This window comes from Mobula birostris, chromosome 10, assembly GCF_030028105.1.
Source record: "Mobula birostris isolate sMobBir1 chromosome 10, sMobBir1.hap1, whole genome shotgun sequence".
NCBI lineage: Eukaryota > Metazoa > Chordata > Chondrichthyes > Myliobatiformes > Myliobatidae > Mobula > Mobula birostris.
The window spans coordinates 148,088,561-148,109,266 of NC_092379.1; the positions used below are offsets into that span (position 1 = coordinate 148,088,561).

Here is a 20,706-nt window from a genome sequence, read left to right on the forward strand (position 1 = left end):
AGTCCATCTGTATTAAGGATAAAGAAATAGTCTATCCTTGAATAGGCTGAATGAGGGAAAGAGTAATGTGTATAATCTTTACTAGTAGGGTGTAATTCCCTCCAGACATCTATAATTCCCAACTCCTCCATCAATGAATTCATTTTCCGAGTCAGAGGTTTATTCTGACTAACTATTCTTGAAGAATCTAATATAGGATTTAATCTAATATTAAAATCCCCTCCACAAATTACTACCCCTTGAGAACTGACCATTAGGTCAAAAACGTGTCTATAAAATGACCATTCACAACCTGGAGGAGCATAAACATTCAGCAATGTTATTTCTGTACCTTCTATTCTTCCTGTGATTTTTACAAACCGTCCTTCTTTGTCTTTAGTCTCTGAAAAATGTTCATAATTAAGAGTACTTGATATTAAAGTAGCTACCCCTCTTTTGTGACTCAATTTATATGATGAATAAAATACATGCTTAAAGCCCATTCTTTTTAATTTTCCATGTTCAGATTGGCTCATATGTGTTTCCTGGAGGAAAGCTATTTGTGCCCTCTCTTTTTTCAATTTAGACATAATCTTATTTCTTTTAATTGGATTGAAAACCCCATTAACATTATAGGAAATTATTTTTACCAATTCAGTTTGCATTTTTCTCTAGTAGAAAAAAAACACTCTCCTTTTCTAACCAAACAGTAAGCAATCCCTTCTCAACAGTAAACCAAGACATATAACCACACCCTAGACATTTTTGAACGTGTAACATTTGAAAATTTTTCCCGACTTCCCACAGTGAGGCCTGAGCACCGACCCGCCTCAGTTCAGAGGGATAACCTCTATCTTCACCCTGTGTTAGAGGGCCCTCAGCAGTTTGAATAACAATAGAGAATTTTCTCCTATTTATGTCTCGACCAAATTGCTATCACTCAAGCTATTCCGCCTAGTTTATTTTCAGTTACCAGTTTTCATTTTACCTTTAAGTCCGATTTACTCTTTTCAGTCATTTCTCTTAATTAATCTGTACTCTCTGTACATTCGCGTCTGAATATTTGCAGCTTTTCCTTGTAGTTTGACGCTCTGGTTCGAGTGGTGCATCCTCGCCCCACTAACTGCCACGACTTCTGCCGAATCCTCTCCAGTAGCTACTCCGGTTGGGTGATAACTTTAATAGGTAGTCCCCGGTCCGCCAGGTCCGACGTTGCCTCCTCCACCGTAGCGTAAGTTTTTGTCCCTTCGTCGTAAAAGACTCTCAGTCGAGCTGGATACAGGGTCTGGAATCTGATGTTGTTTTCTTTCAGGACTCTCCGCGTTTCCGTATATTCCTTCCGTCTGGCAAGAATCCCCGGTGCGTAGTCGTGGTCTAAACTGATTTTACAGTTGTTCCACATGAAACCTTTATTTTGCCATGCCCTTCTAAGCACCTGTTCCTTCGTTCTGTAACTGAGAAATCTGACCAGAATCGATCTGGGCTGGGCACCTGCCGGGGGCTGTGATGCCAACGCGCGGTGAGCTCTTTCTATCTGTAGGTCTTTTGCAGCCGGTATATCAAAGTTCTCTCTAAGCAGCTTCCCTATGAAGGGAATCATCAATCCGGGTTTACCTTCAGGAACTCTGTAAATCCTCACATTTTCCCTTCTTTAGCGGCCTTCTTGATCTATTAGTTTCCACTGGAGCTGGTCTTGCAGCTTCAGCATTTCTGCTATCACTTCCTCGGCGTTTTGTAGCTTCTCTTCAATTCCAACAATCCTCGCTTTGGCTTCATCTATCCGCGAGTTAGTTTTTACTATTTCTCCTTTAATATCTTCCAGCTGTTTGCTGTTATCTTGTCGGAACTCACGAATCTCTCCGAGAATCAAAGACAGAGTCACCGATTCCCCCTCATTATCTCCGTCCTGGCTTGCCGTGGGGGAGCTAGGCCCGTCGCCTTGCTGCGTCTCTTTATGTTTATCAGCCTTCGGAGCGGACCTTTTAATCTTGTTCTTAGACATCATCCTTGCCCCTTTTATTAATATAGTTATGCAATATTAAGTATTTGTCTAAATTCGATTTTGGGGCAGTTTATCTTCTTTTTTGTCGAGAGACCTTTTCCTTACGCCGCCATTCCCTTGATGACCTTCTGACATTATTTCAACAGTTTTGAATATAGACTTACAACCTCATCCAATTACTGCTATCTTTAGATTACCAATGATAGATTCAAATTATCTAACCTCTTCAGCACATAGGATGATTGCATTTCTTACTCTAATGGCTAGAAGATCAATTTTGCTGAATTGGAAAGAGATTAACCCTCCTACAGTATTTCATTGGTTTTCACAAACTATGGTATGTTTGAATTTGGAAAAAATTAGAAGCGCGGTTTATGACCCTTCCATTAGATTTGAAAAAACTTGGAGGCCATTCATTCAGCATTTTCATTTGATGTAATTTGACCATTTCCAAACTTGCTTTATTTCCAAACTTGTTTTATTTCTCTGTACTGTTGGTTGAGAGATTTCTTCTTTCCCATTTTCAAGTTGTTAGTATTGCCTGAGTCTTTTAGTTTATTTGACTAATTCTGTTTAGTTTAGTTTTTTTTGAGGATGGGGTTTGTTTTTTTTTTCTTTTTTTTCTTTTTCATGATTTTTCTTCAGTTTTTTTTTGCTTTGTATTATTCACTATTATTCTGCACCATTGGGAGTTTTGTTAATTTTTACTATTTGGTTTTACAATTACTCATTTTAAATGCAACAATGCATCTCCTACTACTTGTATTTTTGCTTTGTTATGTTTTCATTCTATGAAATTAATAAAAAGATTGAAAAAGAAAAGTAAAACTCTGGTGAGGCCTAACTTGGAGTATTGTAAGCAGTTTTGGGCACTTTATCTTAGAAAGGATGTGGTGGCGCTGGAGAGGGTTCAAAGGAGGCTCACAAAAATGATTCCAGGATTGAACAGCTTGTCATATGAAGTGCATTTGATGCTTTGGAGTGTGGTCACTGGAATTCAGAAGAATGAGGGGTGACCGAATGGAAACCTATTGAATGTTGATAGGCCTCGATAGAGTGTATGTGTGTTGGATATTTCCTATGGTGAGAGAGTCTAGGACCAGAGAACATAAGACAATAAGATATAGGAGCAGAAGTAGGCAATTTGGCCCATCGAGCCTGCTCTGCCATTCAATCATGGGCTGATCCAATTCTTCCAGTCATCCCCACTCTCCTGCTTTCATCCCATACCCTTTGATGCCCTGGCTAATCAAGAACCTATCTATCTCTGCCCTAAATACAGTAACATTGCTTCAGAATAGTGGTGCGTCCTTTTAGAAGAGAGATGAGAAGGAATTTCTTTATCCGGAGAGTAATGAATCTGTGGAATTCATTGCCACAGGCAGCTGTGGAGGCTAAGTCATTGGGTATATTTAAGGCAACGGTTGATATATCCTTGATTGATCAGAGCATGAAGGGATATGGAGAGAAGGCAGGAGATTGGGGCTCAGAGGGAAAATGATGAAATTGCAGGCCAGACTTGATGGGCCAAATGGCCTAATTCTGTTCCTATTTCTTATGGTAAAAACAACATCCGTGGTATTTTCCATTTCTGTTAGATTTCTAGCAGCTGTTTTCCTCTGTATTTTCAACTGTTTCTTTTATTCTCCCTGACAGAACCAAAATAACTTCTGTTATCTAAACAACACGACTTCAGCTCTTACAGTCTACTGCCTGACCAGCTAATTGTCATTTGAGACATGGTATATCAAGGTAGGAGATAACACTGGAAATGAGTATAACACAGATTACACCAGTGTACTGTGTACAATTGTGATCAGCACAGCATAAAGTGTGACCACACTGGCGAGGGTAGAGGAGGTTTAAGAAGCTGTACAGAGACATAAACTATTGGAAAACCCAGGGTTGTTTTCTTGCGAACAGAGGAGACTGAACGTAGTAACAGATCTCCAGAGTTATGAGACACCCCATTTGCCTTCGCCCAGGGCCAACAACCAGAGTACAGATTTAATGTAATTCATAGAAATGTCTGAACTGAGAAAGAAAAGCATCATCCAAAGAGACTGTGAACGAGAGGACCGAAGTGCCTGTTCCTGTTCCTGTGCTGTACTGGTGTGTTCTGAGAACTCCTCCCCAAATTGTAGCAGTAATTGAATAAAGATATGAAGAGCCCTGACCTGAGGGAACTTGTGTCAGCCAGCCGGATTAAACTACTTGTTCTCCTTTGACCAGTACAGGTGTGATAGGCTGCACACCCTACTTATATTTAAAGTTGCCTCTGATTAAGCTTGCTAGAATCTTACCTCTCATGAGCTGTCTCTCTGTTCATGAGATCCATTCCTTCTTCCTATTTTGAAAAGAAAAGAGCCTGGTTTGAAATACATGCCTCCTTGGTGAGCTTCCATTCACTACAATGAAGAGTTTCAATTATCTGTCACTTTCGGAAAGTTTCATCCGTCACAGAGAAACGTAGCGAACACAGTTGGACACAATCTTTCTCACACACATCTATGAAATACAGAAAAACAATCTTTTGCTTGAGTGGTGTCAGTGAAATAGAAAAGTCACCATGTACTTAAAAAGGTAAAATATCAAGCACCTGATTTCTTCTAACTGGATGAATGATTTGCAAGTTTCAGCTTGTCATAACAGACATTTTGCTTTTATTTTATTGCATCTAAACGCCCTCTGACTAACTTTTATTGTCTTACCTACATCAAACAGTGTCCCCATGAGGTATATTTATGGTATATTTAAGACCTTTAAACCATAAGATATAGGAGCAGAATTAGGCCATTTGGCCCTTCAAGTCTGCACCACCATTTCATCATGGCTGATCCAATTTCCCCCTCAGCCCCAGTCTTCTGCCTTCTCCCATATCCCTTCATGCCCTGACTAATCAAGAATCTATCAACCTCTACCTTAAGTATACATAAAGGTGGCTTCCACAGCTGCCTGTGGCAATGAATTCCACAGATTAACCACCAAAGATATTCCTCATCTCTGTTCTACAAGGACACCCCTCTATTCTGAGGCTGTGTCCTCTGGCTAGACTCTCCCACAATTTGAAGCATCCTCTCCAAATCCACTCTATCAAGGCCTTTCACCATTCAATAGGTTTCAATGAGGTCACCCCCTTATTCTCCTGAATTCTAGTGAATACAGACCCAGAGACATCAAACGCTCTTCATATGACAAGCCATTCAATCCTGGAATCATTTTTGTGAATCTCCTTTGAACCCTTTCAAGCACAATCTTTCCATGATAAGAGGCCACCAACTGCTCACAAGTGAGGCCTCTCCAGTGCTTCATAAAACCTCAACATTACATCCTTGCTTTTATATTTTAGTCCTCTTGCAATGAATGCTAACATCACATTTGCCTTCCTCCCCATAGACTCAACCTGCAAATTAACCTTTAGGGAATCGTGCACAAGGACTCCCAAGTCCCTTTGCTGCTCAGTTTTTTGTATTTTCTCTGCATTTAGAAAATAGTCAACCCTTTCATTTCTTCAACCAAAGTACATAACATTTCCTGATACTGTATTCCATCTGCCACTTCTTTGCCCATTTGCTTAATCTGTCTCAGTCCTTTTGTAGCTTCCCTACTTCCTCAAAACTACCTGCCCCTCCACCTGTCTTCATATCATGTGCAAATTTTGCAACAAAGACATCAACTCCATCATCCAAATCACCGATAGGTAATGTAAAAAGAAAATCAGTCCCAACACATAATCCTGTAGGACACCAATAGTCACCAGCAGCCAACCAGAAAAGGCTCCCTTTATTCCCACTCTTTGCCTCCCGCCAACAAGCCACTGCTTTATCCATGCTAGAATCTTTCCTGTAATACTATGGGCTCAAAGCCTGTTAAGCAGCCTCATGTGCGGCACCTTGTCAAAGGTCTTCTGAAAATCCAAGTACACAACATCAATATCCTTTATCTAACCTGCTTGTTATTTCTTCAAAGAATTCCAACTGATTTATTAGGCAAGATTTTTCCTTGAGGAAACCATGTTGACTACGGTCTATTTTATCAAGTGCTTAAAGTACACTGAGACTTCATCCATAATAATCAACTCCAACACCTTTCCAACCACAGAGGTCAGACTAACTGGCCTTTAATTTCCTTTCTTATGTCTCTCTCCCTTCTTGAAGCGTGGAATGACATTTCCGGAACCATTCCAGAATCTCGAGATTTTTGAGGGATCGTTACTAATGCCTCCACAACCTTTTTCAGAATCCTGGGGTGTACACCATCTTATCCGCCTTCAAACCTTTCAGCTTTCCAAGAACCTTCCCTCTAGTAACGGCAATTTCACACACTTCTTGACCCCTGATATCTGGAACTTCCACCAACTGCAAGTGTCTTCCACAGTGAAGACTGATGCAAAATACTTATTCATTTTGTCCACCATTTTCTTGTCCCCCTTTTTACCCTTGCAGTTCCTTATTTCTACCCACAACAATTCAACACCTTCTGACCCTATGTTACCTCTTTCTAATGATTTAATTTCATTTTTTTTTTTTTTACCAACAAAGCAGCGCCTGTCTCTCTGCCTTAGTCTGTCCTTTTGATACAATGTGTATCCTCGGACATTAAGCGCTCAACCACAATCTTCTTTCTACTATGATGCCGATGTAACCCTCTCACCAGAGCTTGTCTGCCAGTTTGGCTCGCTTGCTAGCAGCCACGTGACTCAGTGGTGAGAAGGCCACCTTTCTAAACAATATACATCTAGGGTCAGTATGAGTTGGGGTTCAAATCATACTGACCCTGGATGTATATTGGGGTTCAACCAAACAGGATTAAAGGAACCTCAAGTTAAGCAAATACTGTCCATATCTGTCATCAGAAACAACAGATCATACACTGCATTAAAATATAAAGCAAGTATATTTACCTATCTCAGCTTTTTCAAACAGTTAATAGGAAAAAGAAAAGAAAAATAATAAAAGGGGCCATTACTGTTGAACCAGTCTAAATATGCACATAAACGATGGAGCTCATTCCTGTAGTGGTTGGGTGTACTGCTTTATTCACAGCGCTGAATTCTCATCACCAACCACAAGTCGAACTTCCCTTCTTGGAATCCTTTGTTTCACAAAGCACTCCTTGCATTAAGGTCTTCCCTTCGATTTGGATCCTCCAGGCACCTTTCCTGATCCTTTCCTCTCTGCATCTCCTGCCAAAAGACCATGAACCCAACTACTGTCCATCAGAAATTTCTCTCTGCCCTGCTCTCTCTAGAACCTTCTCTCCATCCCATCATCCTCATTGGCTGACACAACATTCTTAAGTTGGACAGCACAGCTCCTTATCTTTAGCTGAAAGTAAAATACTCTCACCAAAAGGACACACTGTTTTTACAGAAAACTGCTAAAAAAAAATACCTCACAGCATAGCAGTAGAAATCTTAATCTGGGCATTACATTCTTCCCCCATCAAAAATAGTCATGTCCTTATCACTTTGGAACTTATTAAGCCATTATTAATAATACAATATTCAGATGAATTTTGTGATTTCAGGAACCCCCAATCTATTTGTAAATGGCAATAACATATCTGACTATTGCGATGGATGCAACACTCTGTTTCCTCAGTGCATCATATGCCAGCGTCTCTGGGAATTTCCTGACCTTCCAAGACCTTCTTATCTCATCGTCAGCTTCTTCAGTCTCAGGCACTTCTTTTGACTGTTCCTGTTTACTTGGGGATGCATTCCCCTGTCTATCACTCACACCTTCTGGCGACTCAGGTCCCCTAGCTACCTGACTGAACTCACCTTCATCCATAATTGTATTGGAGCCCAGTTTCCCCTTAATGTCTTTTATCATGTCTGCCTGTCCACTGGTAGTCCTCCCTGTTACATCTGAGTCAGGGCTAGGGGATTCAGAAATCTCTTCATCAATTCTTGGGCAGCTTACCATACTCCAATTTCCTCATCCTCTGAGTCTGTACAGTACTCAGTAGTTTGCCCCTCTGCAGGTCTTTCCACTAAAATCACACTGTTGTCAGCTGGTGGCCTTTCTGTTCTCATGTGCAGAATTCTCCTACTAGCTGTAGGTTCTGTGTCAGGCTCTGGGTCAACACGTACTTCCTGCCCGAGGGGTAGAGGGTGATTCCAATTGAGAATATTAACAGGACCATTCCAATCCCCTGGATTCACCTGGAAACTGGCACATTTGGCATCTGGTTCTCCACTATGTGAGGTGTAAACACCCAGCAGTCAGACAATTTATGCTTCCCCGGTAGCAGATAAAACATTTCTTGTTAAAACTCTGTCTCCAGGCATCAGTTGAGAGAACCTAATATTTTGATCACATCTTCTCTTGTTTCCTTAGTTTTACTTGGTAGTAGAAAACGCTGCTAGCTTATAAGTTTCTGGCAGTTCTTTCTTCATGTCAGTCACACTTCTGAAATACATCTTCTGTGGCAAGGCTTCACCGCCAGCTCCAAAACAGAGATCTACAGGTAATCTCGCTTCGCGCGTAAACATTAAATAGTATCCAGTAGCTTCATTCTACGTACAGTTGTAGCAGTGCACCAAATGCCCAATTTGCTGACCCCACTTGTTCTGTTTTTTGCCATCCAGAGTTCCAAGCATGTCTAGCAAAGTCCAGTTGAACCTTTCAGGCTGAGGATCACTCTGAGGGTGAGAGGGCATGGTTCCTGACTTCTTGACTCCAAGCATGCCCAGTAACTCATGAAAATCCCTTCCCTGATCACTGTGTATTGTCCTTGGGAGGTCATAAGGAACAAATTACTTCTCCCATAACACTTTGGCAACTGTGGATGCCCTCTGATCCTTTGTGGGGAAGGTGTGAACATATTTGGTGTAGTGATCCATAATGACCAGGACATTTGCAGGGTTGCTGGGATCAGGCTCTATGGAAAGAAAATCCACACACACTTAATCATGTGGTCCTGCACTGTTACTGAGATAATAAAGCAACTCTTGGAGGCAGCGTCTTCCTCTGAAAACATTAGATGCATGACTTATAGAGTACTCTTCAACTTCAGGCTTCACTCGGGGTCAAAAGTACCAATCTCGGACCAATTCGTAAATCTTCTCAAACCCCAAATGACCTGAATCATCATAAAGTGACTTCAGTAACATCCTCTGGTACTTCTCAGGCAAACCCAATTGGGAATGCCGAGGTCTGTCGGGAGACTTGACCCTGAATAAAACTTTGTTCCTCAACTCCAGGATATCCTATTCCCTCATCTGTAGGGGTATGATACGGTGTTTGTGTTCTCAAAATGGGCCATATCCCCTTTGACAACCGGTGACCAAGTGGCACCTATACAAGGGTTGCCTCGCTGGGTTGCTGCCAATTCCATAGGATTCAGGGTAGGCAACTGCTTCACATCCAGAGTCGTTGAGTTGCAATATGCTTGTGGAATGTCACAACTGGAAGCTCTTAGATGGTCCACAGCTCTATCATGTCTTGCCTCTGATTTCCCCACTGTGGAAAATTGGCACATTTCTTTAACACCAGAAACAGGAACATCCTCCCCCCCTCCACCTATTTGCAGCACGTCAAGTGAACATCAGGACAATGCATCCACATCAATGTTCTGACTCTCCTGCTGATATTTCAGGCTGAAATCATAAGCAGATAACATCGCCAACCAGTGACGGCCAGTGGCGTCCGACTTTGCCAAGGTCAGAATATGCGTCAGTGGATTGTTGTCAATCCTCACCTCAATCTTGACACTGTATAGTCAGCTAACATCCACCACGGCCCATTTCAATGCCAGAAACTCCAATTTGTGCATAGGGTAGTCTTGCTCGGAGGGTTACAGACTCCGGCTGAGAAAAGCAACAGGTCTCAACCCTTTGCCCTGTTCCTGATATAGAACCCCACCTAAACCCTCACAGCCAGTGTCGGTATGCAGTACATAGGGCAACTAGGGGTTTGTAAAGGTCAGCACAGGTGCTACAGTCCGTAACTCTTTCAGTAGCTGCAAGGCCTCTTCATATTTTGCATCCTATCTTTCAGTGAAAGGCTCCAAAGGGTTAAGATAAACCTTGTATTCTCTTTCGGTCTCCCCACTTTCTTCCCCTGGGGGCGGGGGTGGTTTGCTAAACCACACAGAAGCTAATTCAAAGGGTGGCTAACTCAAAAGTAGTCCTTTATAAATCTCTAGAAGTACCCACAGATCCAAGGAATGAACACAGGCCACTCAAATTCTTGGACTTTGGCCATGTGGTCACCACTTCCATCTTGGCCAGATGCATAGCTACTCCATACTGTGAGACGGTGTATCAGACGTACTCGACTGATGTCTTACAGAACTGGCACTTGTCCAGTGACAGTTTTAACCTTTTAGCTTTCAGACGGTCTAGCACCTTCAGTAGCCTAGTCTCATACTTCCAGAATAGATCCGAACACTATGAGATCTTCCAAGTACACCAACATCTCAAGCAAGTTCATATCCCCAACAGTCTTCTCCTTGACACATTGGAAAGTATACAGTTCTCCTGATATGCCCTGGGGTATTCTTTCAAATTGAAAGAATCCACATAAACATATAAATGCCATTTTCTCTATCAGCTTCATTCATGGGTATCTGATAACACCCACTCCTTTGATCCAACACACTGAGCCATTTTGCTCTACTCAGACAGGCTAGAGCATCCTCAATCCATGGAACAGTAAGATAATAAGAGGAATAGATAGAGTGGATAGCCAGCGCCTCTTCCCCAGGGCACTACTGCTCAACACAAGAGGACATGGCTTTAAGGTAAGGGGTGGGAAGTTCAAGGGGGATATTAGAGGAAGGTTTTTTACTCAGAGAGTGGTTGGTGCGTGGAATGCACTGCCTGAGTCAGTGGTGGAGGCAGATACACTAGTGAAGTTTAAGAGACTACTAGACAGGTATATGGAGGAATTTAAGGTGGGGGCTTATATGGGAGGCAGGGTTTGAGGGTCGGCACAACATTGTGGGCCGAAGGGCCTGTACTGTGCTGTACTATTCTATGTTCTATGTTGGTCAGGGACTGTAAGTCAGTTCGGTGTTCAATAATCAACACATATTTGTACCTCCCCATTCTTCTTCCTCATCACCACTATGGGTGACACATAGGGGCTCTTTAACTTAGTGATAATTCTAGCTTCCTTCAGTTTCATGAGATGCTGCTCAACATCTCTCACCACCACTGGTTCTAACTGTTGAGACCTCTCTAAAAGGGGTGTCCTCTGTCACTCGAATAGTGTGGGAAGAACTCTTAGTCCAACCCACATCAAATTCATCAGTAGAAAAAATATCTTCAAGCTTCAACATCTTCTCTGTTAGTCTTGTTTTCCATTTCTTGGGTACTGGGGAGTCAACAAAGTTGAATGACATTGCTGTTAACATTCCCGATCCAGGAAACTGTCTTCTCTTCCGGTTTTCTCACCGAAAAACTAAACATTAGGGTCAATGGGAGAAGATGTGCCATCGGTATCCCATGTCTGAGGGTCACCTCTCTCACCAAGGTGTTCCTGACAATCACTGTCATCCTGTTTAAGTATACAGACAAAACTTTCTGCAGTTCAGGTCTCACCAGCACTCCAGCAGTAAAGACAGTAAGATATGGGAGCAGAATTAGGCTTTTGGCCCATCGAGTTTCCTTCTCCATTCAATCATGGCTAATCCTTTTATCTCCTCCCCGGCCTTCTCCCCGTCACCTTTGATGCCGTGTCCAATCAAGTATCTACCAAGCTCTGCCTTAAATACACCCAACGACCTGGCCTCCACAGCTGCTTATGGTATTAAATTCCACAAATTCACCACCCTCTGGTTAAAGAAATTTCTCCGCATCTCTGTTTTAAATGGATGCCCCTCTATCCTGAGGCTGTGCCCTCACGTCCTAGCACCCCGCCCCCCCACCATGGGAAACATCCTTTCCACATCGACTCTGTCTAGGCATTTCGACATTCAATGAGATCCTCCTCCATCACACTAAATTCCAGTGAGTACAGACCCAGAGCTATCAAACATTGCTCATATGATAACCTTTTCATTCCTAGAATCAGCCTGGTGAACCTCCTCTGGACCCTCTCCAATGCCAGCACATCTTTTCTTAGATGAGTGGCCCAAACCTGTTCACAATATTCAAGCTGAGGCCTCACTAGTGCCTTATAAATCCTCAGCATCACATCCCTGTCTTGTATTCTAAACCTTTTGAAATGAATGCTAACATTGCAATTGCCTTCCTTACCATTGACTCTACCTGAAAGTCAACCTTTATGGTGTTATGCAAAAAGACTCCCAAGTCCCTTTGCATCTCAGATTTTTGGACTTTTGGACTTTCTCCCCATTTAGAAAATAGTCTGCACATTTACTTCTACTATCAAAGTGCATGACCATGCATTTCCCAACATTGTATTTCATTTGTTACTCTCTTGCCCATTCTCCTAAACTGTCCAAATTCTTCTGCAACCTTCCTGTTTCCTCCACACTACCTGCCCCTCCACCAACCTTCGTGTCATCTGCAAATTTGGCAACAAAACCATCTATTCCATCATAAAAATCATCGATACATAGCATAAAAAGAAGTGGCCCCAACACTAACACTTGCAGAACATTTGTCATTGCCAGCAACCAGAAAAGGATCCATATCAATCCTACGTGTAATCTCCTCAAAGAATTCCAATGGATTCGTCAAGCAAGATTTTCCCTTCAGGAGACCATGATGACTTTGTCCTTCCTTGTCCTGTGTCACCAAGTACTCAATAACCTCATCCTTAACAATTGACTCCAACATCTTCCCAATCACTGAGGTCAGGCTAACTGGTCGATAACTTCCTTTCTGCTATCTTCCCCTTTCTTAAAGGGTGGAGTGACATTTGCAATTTTCCAGTCCTCAGCACCATCCCAGAGTCCAATGATTTTTGAAAGATAACTGTTGTTCAACTGGTCCGAGTGACTTATGTACCTTTAAGTCTTTCAGCTTTTTGAGCACCTTCTCCCTTGAAATAGTAATGATACACTTCTCTTCCCTCACACACCACATCTGGCGCACTGCTCGTGTCTTCCACAGTGAGCACTGTCGCAAAATGCTCATTTAGTTCATCTACCATCTTCTTGTCCCCTGTTATTATTTCTCCAGCCTCATTTTCTAGCAGTTCTATATCCACCCTCATCTCTTACTTTTTTTTTTACTTGAAAAAAACTTTTACTATCTACTTTGATATTGTTTGCTAGCTTGCTTTCATATTTCATCTTTTCCCTCCTAATGGTTCTTTCAGTGGTCCCTGTAGGGTTTTAAAAGCTTCCCAATCCTCTTTCTTCCGAGTAATTTTTGCTTTGTTGTATGCCCTCTCTTTTGCTTTTATATTAGCTTTGACTTCCCCGGTAAGCTACAATTGTACTATTCTCCCATTTGGGTATTTCTTCGTTTCTGGAATACATCTATCCAACATTTCCTCATTTTTCCCAGAAACACACACCATTGCTGCTCTGCTGACATCCCTGCCAGCAGCTCCTTCCAATTTATTTTGACCAACTCCTCTCTCATACAACTGTAACTTCCCTTACTCCACTGAAATACTGCTATGTCAGACTTTACTTCCTCCCTATTAAATTTCAAATTGAAGACAATCATATTGTGATCACTGGTTCCCAAGGGTTTTTTTACCTTAATCTCCCTACTTGCCTCCAGTTCATTACACAACACCCAATCCAGTATAGCTGATCTCCAAATAGGCTCAACACCAAACTGCTCTAAAAAGACATCTCTTAGGCATTCAACAAACTCACTCTCTTGAGATCCATTACCAGCCTGATTTTCCCAATCAACCCATGTTTAAATCTCCTATGACTGTCCTAACATTGCCCTTTTGACTCAGCTTTTCTATTTCCTGTTGTAATCTGTGGTCCATCTCCCAGCCACTGTTGGGAGGCTTGTATGTAACTGCCAACAGGGTCCTGTTACCCTTGTAGTTTCTTAACTCAACCCACAAAGATTCAATGTCTTCCAATCCTGTCACATCTTTCTACTGATTTGATTCCATTCTTTACCAGCAGAGCCACACCAGCCCCTCTGTCTACCTTCCTCTCCCTCCAAAACAACGTGTAACCATGGACATAACCTTTTTTTTCCTTCTTAACTAGATTTTCTACATCCTTTGTACATACACCATGATTCTTTTACCCTACCATTCTTTTCCCTGCCTCCTTGCATTAGACATATCTCAAACCATCTAGCTGAGTGATTCTTTGCTCTATCATCTGCATATCCTTCCTCAAAAACTCCCTATAAACTGTCTCTACTTATGCGTCAACCGCCCCATCCTCTGCTTCTTCACTTCAGTTCCCACCCCCCTGCAAATCTATTTTAAACCCTCTCCAATAGCATTACCAAACCTCCATTCCAGGATATTTGTTCCCCTCCAGTTCAGGCGCAATACGTCCCAGTTGTACGGGTCACTCCTTCCCCAGAAAAGGTTCCAATGAAACCCTACCCCCTGCACCATCTCCTTAGCTACTCATTCCTCTGCACTATCTTCCTGGTTCTTACCTTCCCCAGCTCGTGGAACCGACAGTAATCCGGAAATTACCACCTTGGAGGTCCTGCTCTGCAGCCTCCTTCCTAACTCCCTAAACTTACCGCACAGGACCTCTACCCCTCTCCTGCCAATGTCATTGGTACCAACATGTACCATGACCTCCGGCTGCTCACTCTCCCCTTCAGGGCTATTCTGCAACTGCTCAGAGACATCCTGGACCCTAGCACCCGGGAGGCAACACACTATCCTGGTTTCTCTTTTGCTGCCACAGAATCTCCTACCTGTCCCCCTAACTATTGAGACCCCTAAGACTATTGCTCCACCTGACTTCACCCCACCCTTCTGAGGGTCAGAGCTGACAACAGTGCTATTGGTCTGGCTGCTGCTGCCTTGTCCAGATAGGTCATCCCCCTCAGCAGTAGCTGTTGCTGAGGAGAATGGCCACAGGGAGGCCCTGAACAGACTTCCTTCTCCCTTTAGCTCTCTGTGTTCACCTGTCTACTCCCTGAATTCTGCACTCTGGGTGTAACCACCTGCTCAAAAGTCATATCTATCAATTGCTCTGCCTCCCAGATGATCCTTAGTTTATCCAGCTCCTTAATGTGGTCTTTCATGAGCTGGAATGGCTGCACTTCCTGCAGGTGTCATCAGGGAGACCATCAGGTTCCATGAATTCCCACATCCTACAGGAGGAACATTCCACTGCCATATCTGCCACCCTGCCTGCACTGTACAATGGGCAACCAAGACCAAATCTTCTAACCTGTGTCTTCGTCCTCAACTGCTTCTCATTAAAGCCTCTTGAGTCAAAGCCTGACACTCCCATGTTCAGCTTCTCCCCTTTCTCCTGGAATGTGTGCCTAAACCTCATCGTAAGGTCCGCCGAGCTGACTGTCATGCCAAAAATGTTTTTCTAACTCTTGCATGCAGTCCACAGATGTGACCAACAGGTTTTCTACCTTTAGGAACCTCACCACCTCAGCAGCCAGACCTTTTAGACTCCACCAGTCTCTGAATTTTCCTATTATCTTCGCACTGCCACTTATCCAGTAACTGAGATGTCTGCTTCGCTCATATTCTTCCTCCCCGCAGGGGGTGGGCTTGACTCCAGAGAACATTCTCAGCCGACAGTAACTTTGGTTCTCCCCAGGCTCTGGCTTTTATCCACCAGCCACATAATTGCCAATGCCAGCTGAGAATTTCCATCAACCATTCAAGGACCCATTAGACCTTTCACAGCAGACTACTCCTTTCCCTTACTTTGCAGAAATGAGAACAATTTGATTTAAAGTCTTCACCTTCAGCTGCATTTTCCCCTTCTCTAAAAATATGGACTGCCCATAGCCCCAACTCAGTATTGGGCAGCGCATCTTTAGTTATGTCACTGCTTGTGTGGATGAACGCGACATCCTTACCAGATGATTGTTCAAAATGCCATTCAGCCAGCGTAACTTTCCCCAGTGCTTCTACAGAACTCAGCACTCAGCAGCAGCTTGTCGGGGCTTTGAATATCCACCCCGCTCAGAACACAAGAGTTCTTTGTGGATAACCTCTTCGAATCCTACCAAACTTTAATCACTGCAGCATCCCTATTAAAATGCCTTAATCACGTTTCCTGACACTAGTTAAACCCTGGTTTAAACACACAAACCGCTTAATCAATCCTTAAACAGCATTCAGACAGTAACCAGAGCATTACTTCTACAACATCATGCATGCCAGTCTGCAAATGTGCTACAAGTTCATCTACCTTATTCTGTATACTGCATGCACTCAGAAACAAAACCTTCAGTCCTGAATTCACTTTTTTCGATTTTGTCCACCTTTTAAGTTACAACTCATCCCATTGACTGCAATTTTGCCCTATCAACAGCCTCTCCTCACTACACATTGCCTCTGTTTGTAAACCAGCTACCTCATTTTCATCTGCTTTTCCTATGATACTTCTTGCATTTACTGTCCCAGCCATTTGAAAAATAAGGGCTCATTTAGAACTTATTCCCTCGATAATCCGAGAGACCTGCATCTGAAGATGCTGACCCAGTAACAGGAGATTAAACTTCAGGTACAATGAAACACCTTGCACAGGAGTTTGCTCATGGGGGATATTTGTGCTCATCAGACTCAAATCTTTCAATCAAAGTCAGTCGAATGATTTTATATCCTCTCTTCTCCATCTGTCTGTTGGTCCCTGCAGAGGACATTCTTTGAATTTTATGATCTTGAAGTGTTGTGACGTTTTCAGACAGAGTCACAACAGAATAATCTCTTATAACAGTTCTTGCCACTGTATGAAAATGTGCACACAAAACCAGGTGAAGGAGATTTATTTTGCAGTTGCCACTGTTGACAAGTCTCAGATACAGGCAAAGTGTGAATTAGTGCAGCAAACTACACCTCCCTCTCTGGTTGGTTCAACCTTAGTAAGAAATTTCAAACTACAAAATGGTCTGGGGTCAACAATGGAAAAGAAAACTAGTGAAAAATATAAAACCAGAAATTTCACAGCAAGACTATAAGACCATAAGAGATCAGAGCAGAATTAGGCCATTTCGCCATCCAATCTTCTCCGCCATTTGATCGTGGCTGATCAATTTTCCCTCTCAATCCCAATCTCTTGGCTTCTCCCCGTAACCTTTTATGCCCCGACAACTCAAGAACCTATCAACCTCCACCTTAAGTAACACCCAGTGACCTTGCTCCACAGCCACCTGTGGCAAAAAATTCCACAGATTCACCACCCTCTGGTTAAAGAAATTCTTCCTCCTCTCCATTCTAATTCGATGTCCCTCTATTCTGAGGCTGTGCCTTCTGTTCCTAGACTCCCCAACTACAAGAAACCGCCTCGCCATATCTATTCTATATAGGCCTTTCAACATTCAAAAGTTTCAATGAGTTTCCCCCTCATTCTTCTAAATTCCAGCGAGTACATGCCAAGAGCCATCAAACACTCCTCATACGATAACCCATTCATTCCCAGAATCATTGTCATGAACCTCCTGTGAACCCTCTCCAATGTTAGCACTTCCTGTCGTACATCATGAACCCAAAACTGCTCACGAGGTCTCACCAGTGCCTTATAAAGCTTCAGCATTACATCCTTGCTTTTATAGTCTGGTCCTCTTAAAATTACAGTGCATTTGCCTTCCTCACTACAGACTCAACCTGCAAATTAACCTTTAGGAAATCCTACATGATGACTCCAAAGTAGTTGTGGGGGCTAAATACTGTAGAAACTGGACCTCTCCAGCATCATTTTCCAGTGGTCCAATATGTACTCTTGCCACTCAAGTCAAATCACCTTTTATTGTCATTTCGACCGTAACTGCTGGTACAGTACACAGTAAAAACGAGACAATGTTTTTCAGGACCATGGTGCTACATGAACAATACAAAAAACTACACTGAACTACGTAAAACAACACAAAACTACACTAGACTACAGACCTACCCAGAACTGCATAAAGTGCACAAAACAGTGCAGGTATTACAATAAGTAATAAACAAGACAATAGGCACAGTAGACGGCAGTAGGTTGGTGTCAGTCCAGGCTCTGGGTATTGATGAGTCTGATGGTTTGGGGGAAGAAACTGTTACATAGTCTGGTCATGAGGGCTCGAATATTTCGGTGCCTCTTGCCAGATGGCAGGAGGGAGAAGAGTTTGTATGAGGGGTGCATGGGGTCCTTCATAATGCTGTTTGCTTTACAGATGCAGCTTGAGGTGTAAATGTCTGTAATGGCTGGAAGAGAGACCCCGATGATCTTCTCAGCTGACCTCACTACCTGCTGCAGGGTCTTGCGATCCGAGACGGTGCAATTCCCGAAACAGGCAGTGATGCAGCTGCTCAGGATGCTCTCAATACAACCTCGGTAGAATGTGGTGAGGATGGTGGGGTGGGAGATGGACTTTTCTCAGCCTTCGCAGAAAGTAGAGATGCTGCTGGGCTTTCTTTGCTATGGAGCTGGTGTTGAGGGACCAGGTGAGATTCTCCACCAGGAGAACACCAAGAAATTTGGTGCTCTTAACGATTTCTACGGAGGAGTCATCAATGTTCAGCGGACAGTGGTCGTTCCATGTCCTCCTGAAGTCAACAACCATCTCTTTTGTTTTGTTCACATTCAGAGACAGTTTGTTGGCTCTGCACCAGTCCGTTAGCCGCTGCACCTCCTCTCTATATGCTGACTCATCGTTCTTGCTGATGAGATCCGCCACGGTTGTGTCATCGGCGAACTTGATGATATAATTCGATCTGTGTATTGCTGCACAGTCGTGGGTCAGCAGAGTGAACAGCAGTGGACTGAGCACACAGCCCTGGGGGGCCCCTGTGCTCAGTGTGATGGTGTTGGAGATGCTGCTTCCGATCCGGACTGACTGAGGTCTCCCAGTCAGGAAGTCTAGGATCCAGTTGCAGAAGGAGGTGTTCAGGCCCAGTAGGCTCAGCTTTCCAATCAGTTTCTGAGGAATGATTGTGTTGAATGCTGAACTGAAGTCTATGAACAGCATTCGAACGTATGTGTCTTTTTTGTCCAGGTGGGTTAGGGCCAGGTGGAGGGTGATGGCAATGGCGTCGTCCGTTGAACGGTTGGAACGGTACACGAACTGCAGGGGGTCCAGTGAGGGGGGCAGCAGGGTCTTGATGTGCCTCATGACAAGCCTCTCGAAACATTTCGTGATGATGGATGTGAGTGCAACGGGACAGTAGTCGTTGAGGCAGGACACTGAAGACTTCTTCGGCACGGGGACAATGATGGCAGCCTTGAAGCACATAGAAATGACAGCACTGCTTTTATTCTTTACTAGACAACAGGGTGACCCGTTGGGGTACCCTTTGAGAGAAGGGTAGTGCAGTCTGATGTGACCAGAATGAACATTAAATTTTCCTGAATACTATTGGTATCGCTTTGCTTTGGAAACTGAAGAAAACCTCAGTTTATTGAAGAAGAATGACGGGTAGTAAAGCAAATATAGCTCCTCCTCATTTCACGAAGGACACTTTTGATGGCATCATTTCTGGTTTACCTGCCACCCTTGTGCCTCTTGTTGTCATTCTGGAGACTTGCAGTCCTTTCATCTGCCGTTTCTTCATCTCTTCTGCTGTTTGTTCTTTGTCTCTGATCTTAGAGATGCGCATTTCTCAGCTCCTTTGTCTCTTCCTCTCTCTTCCTTCTACACCAGTTTTTGTCATTCTGGAGAGGTGCAGCCCTTTCATCCCCCGTCTCTTCAGCTCTTCTGCTGTTGTTTGTCTCTGATCCTGGAGACGTGCATGCCTCTCCTCCTGTCTCTTCTTCTCTCATCTTTTTTTGTCCTGACTCTTTGATCCTGGAGTCGTGCAGCACTGGCCTCACCCAATTCTTGTTCTCTCCCTCTTCTTGCTGCTTCCCGATGACGTTTGGCGTCATCTCTTGACCATAATGTCCCCCTTCCCTTTCCACGTGGCATAATTAGGCTGACCTTTTTTTTTTTTACCCTAATGCTATTTTTTCCACCTACAGAGTGGTGGATGTATGGAATGCTCTGCCCCAGAAGGCTGTGGAGGCCAAGTCTCTGGATGCTTTCAAGAAAGAGATGGATAGAGCTCTTAAAGATAGCAGAATCAAAGGTTACGGGGATAAGGCAGGAACTGGATACTGATTGTGGATGATCAGCCATGATCACAGTGAATGGCGGTGCTGGCTCGAAGGGCTGAATGGCCTACTCCTGCATCTATTGTCTATTGCTAGATAGAATAGAAGATATGAAGCAGTAACACCAAAGGATGCTGATTATTCTTGATGATGTGGTTGGCACTCTCCTAATGGACGTGAAATAGTCACCGCTGTCCTTTGACTGCAGCAAAGGGTTTGATGGGTGTCTCAAAGTAGGTCATTACAATAAGATTTAATTATCTCTTATTGATGGGTGGCAGTTAGATCTGTCCCAATCCCGCACATGCTGATGGTGATTAGCAGAATGTGACCCCTCGAAATAGAGCTGCCCTGTCCTTCTGCTCCGGTAGGTGTCGCTGCTGAGGCTGGCTGTGCGCTTGCGTCCGGCTGTCACGTCCCGATTTCCATGATGGCAGATCGGCTCTCGGGTTAAAAGGGAGCCTGTTGAATTTGGCGAATGAGCAATTTTATACGAATATATAGCCCTGAACTTTGCCTATTCTGTAAGTTAGTGCATTTTAATTCGATGTAGCCAAAAAAAAGTGCCGCTGTAATGCACCGTTTGCCCTAATTAGAGG

The 20,706-nt window shown here is 43.4% G+C and overlaps 1 protein-coding gene across 1 annotated transcript in view; it reads right to left on the minus strand.

Moving 5' to 3' along the window:
* pabir2 (PABIR family member 2) overlaps positions 1-20,706 on the minus strand; it is a 148,877-nt gene that overhangs the window by 85,646 nt on the left and 42,525 nt on the right. The window contains exon 4 of the mRNA XM_072271101.1: positions 4,285-4,328. Within this exon, the coding sequence (XP_072127202.1) occupies positions 4,285-4,328 (44 nt within the window). The remainder of the gene's footprint in view (positions 1-4,284; positions 4,329-20,706) is intronic.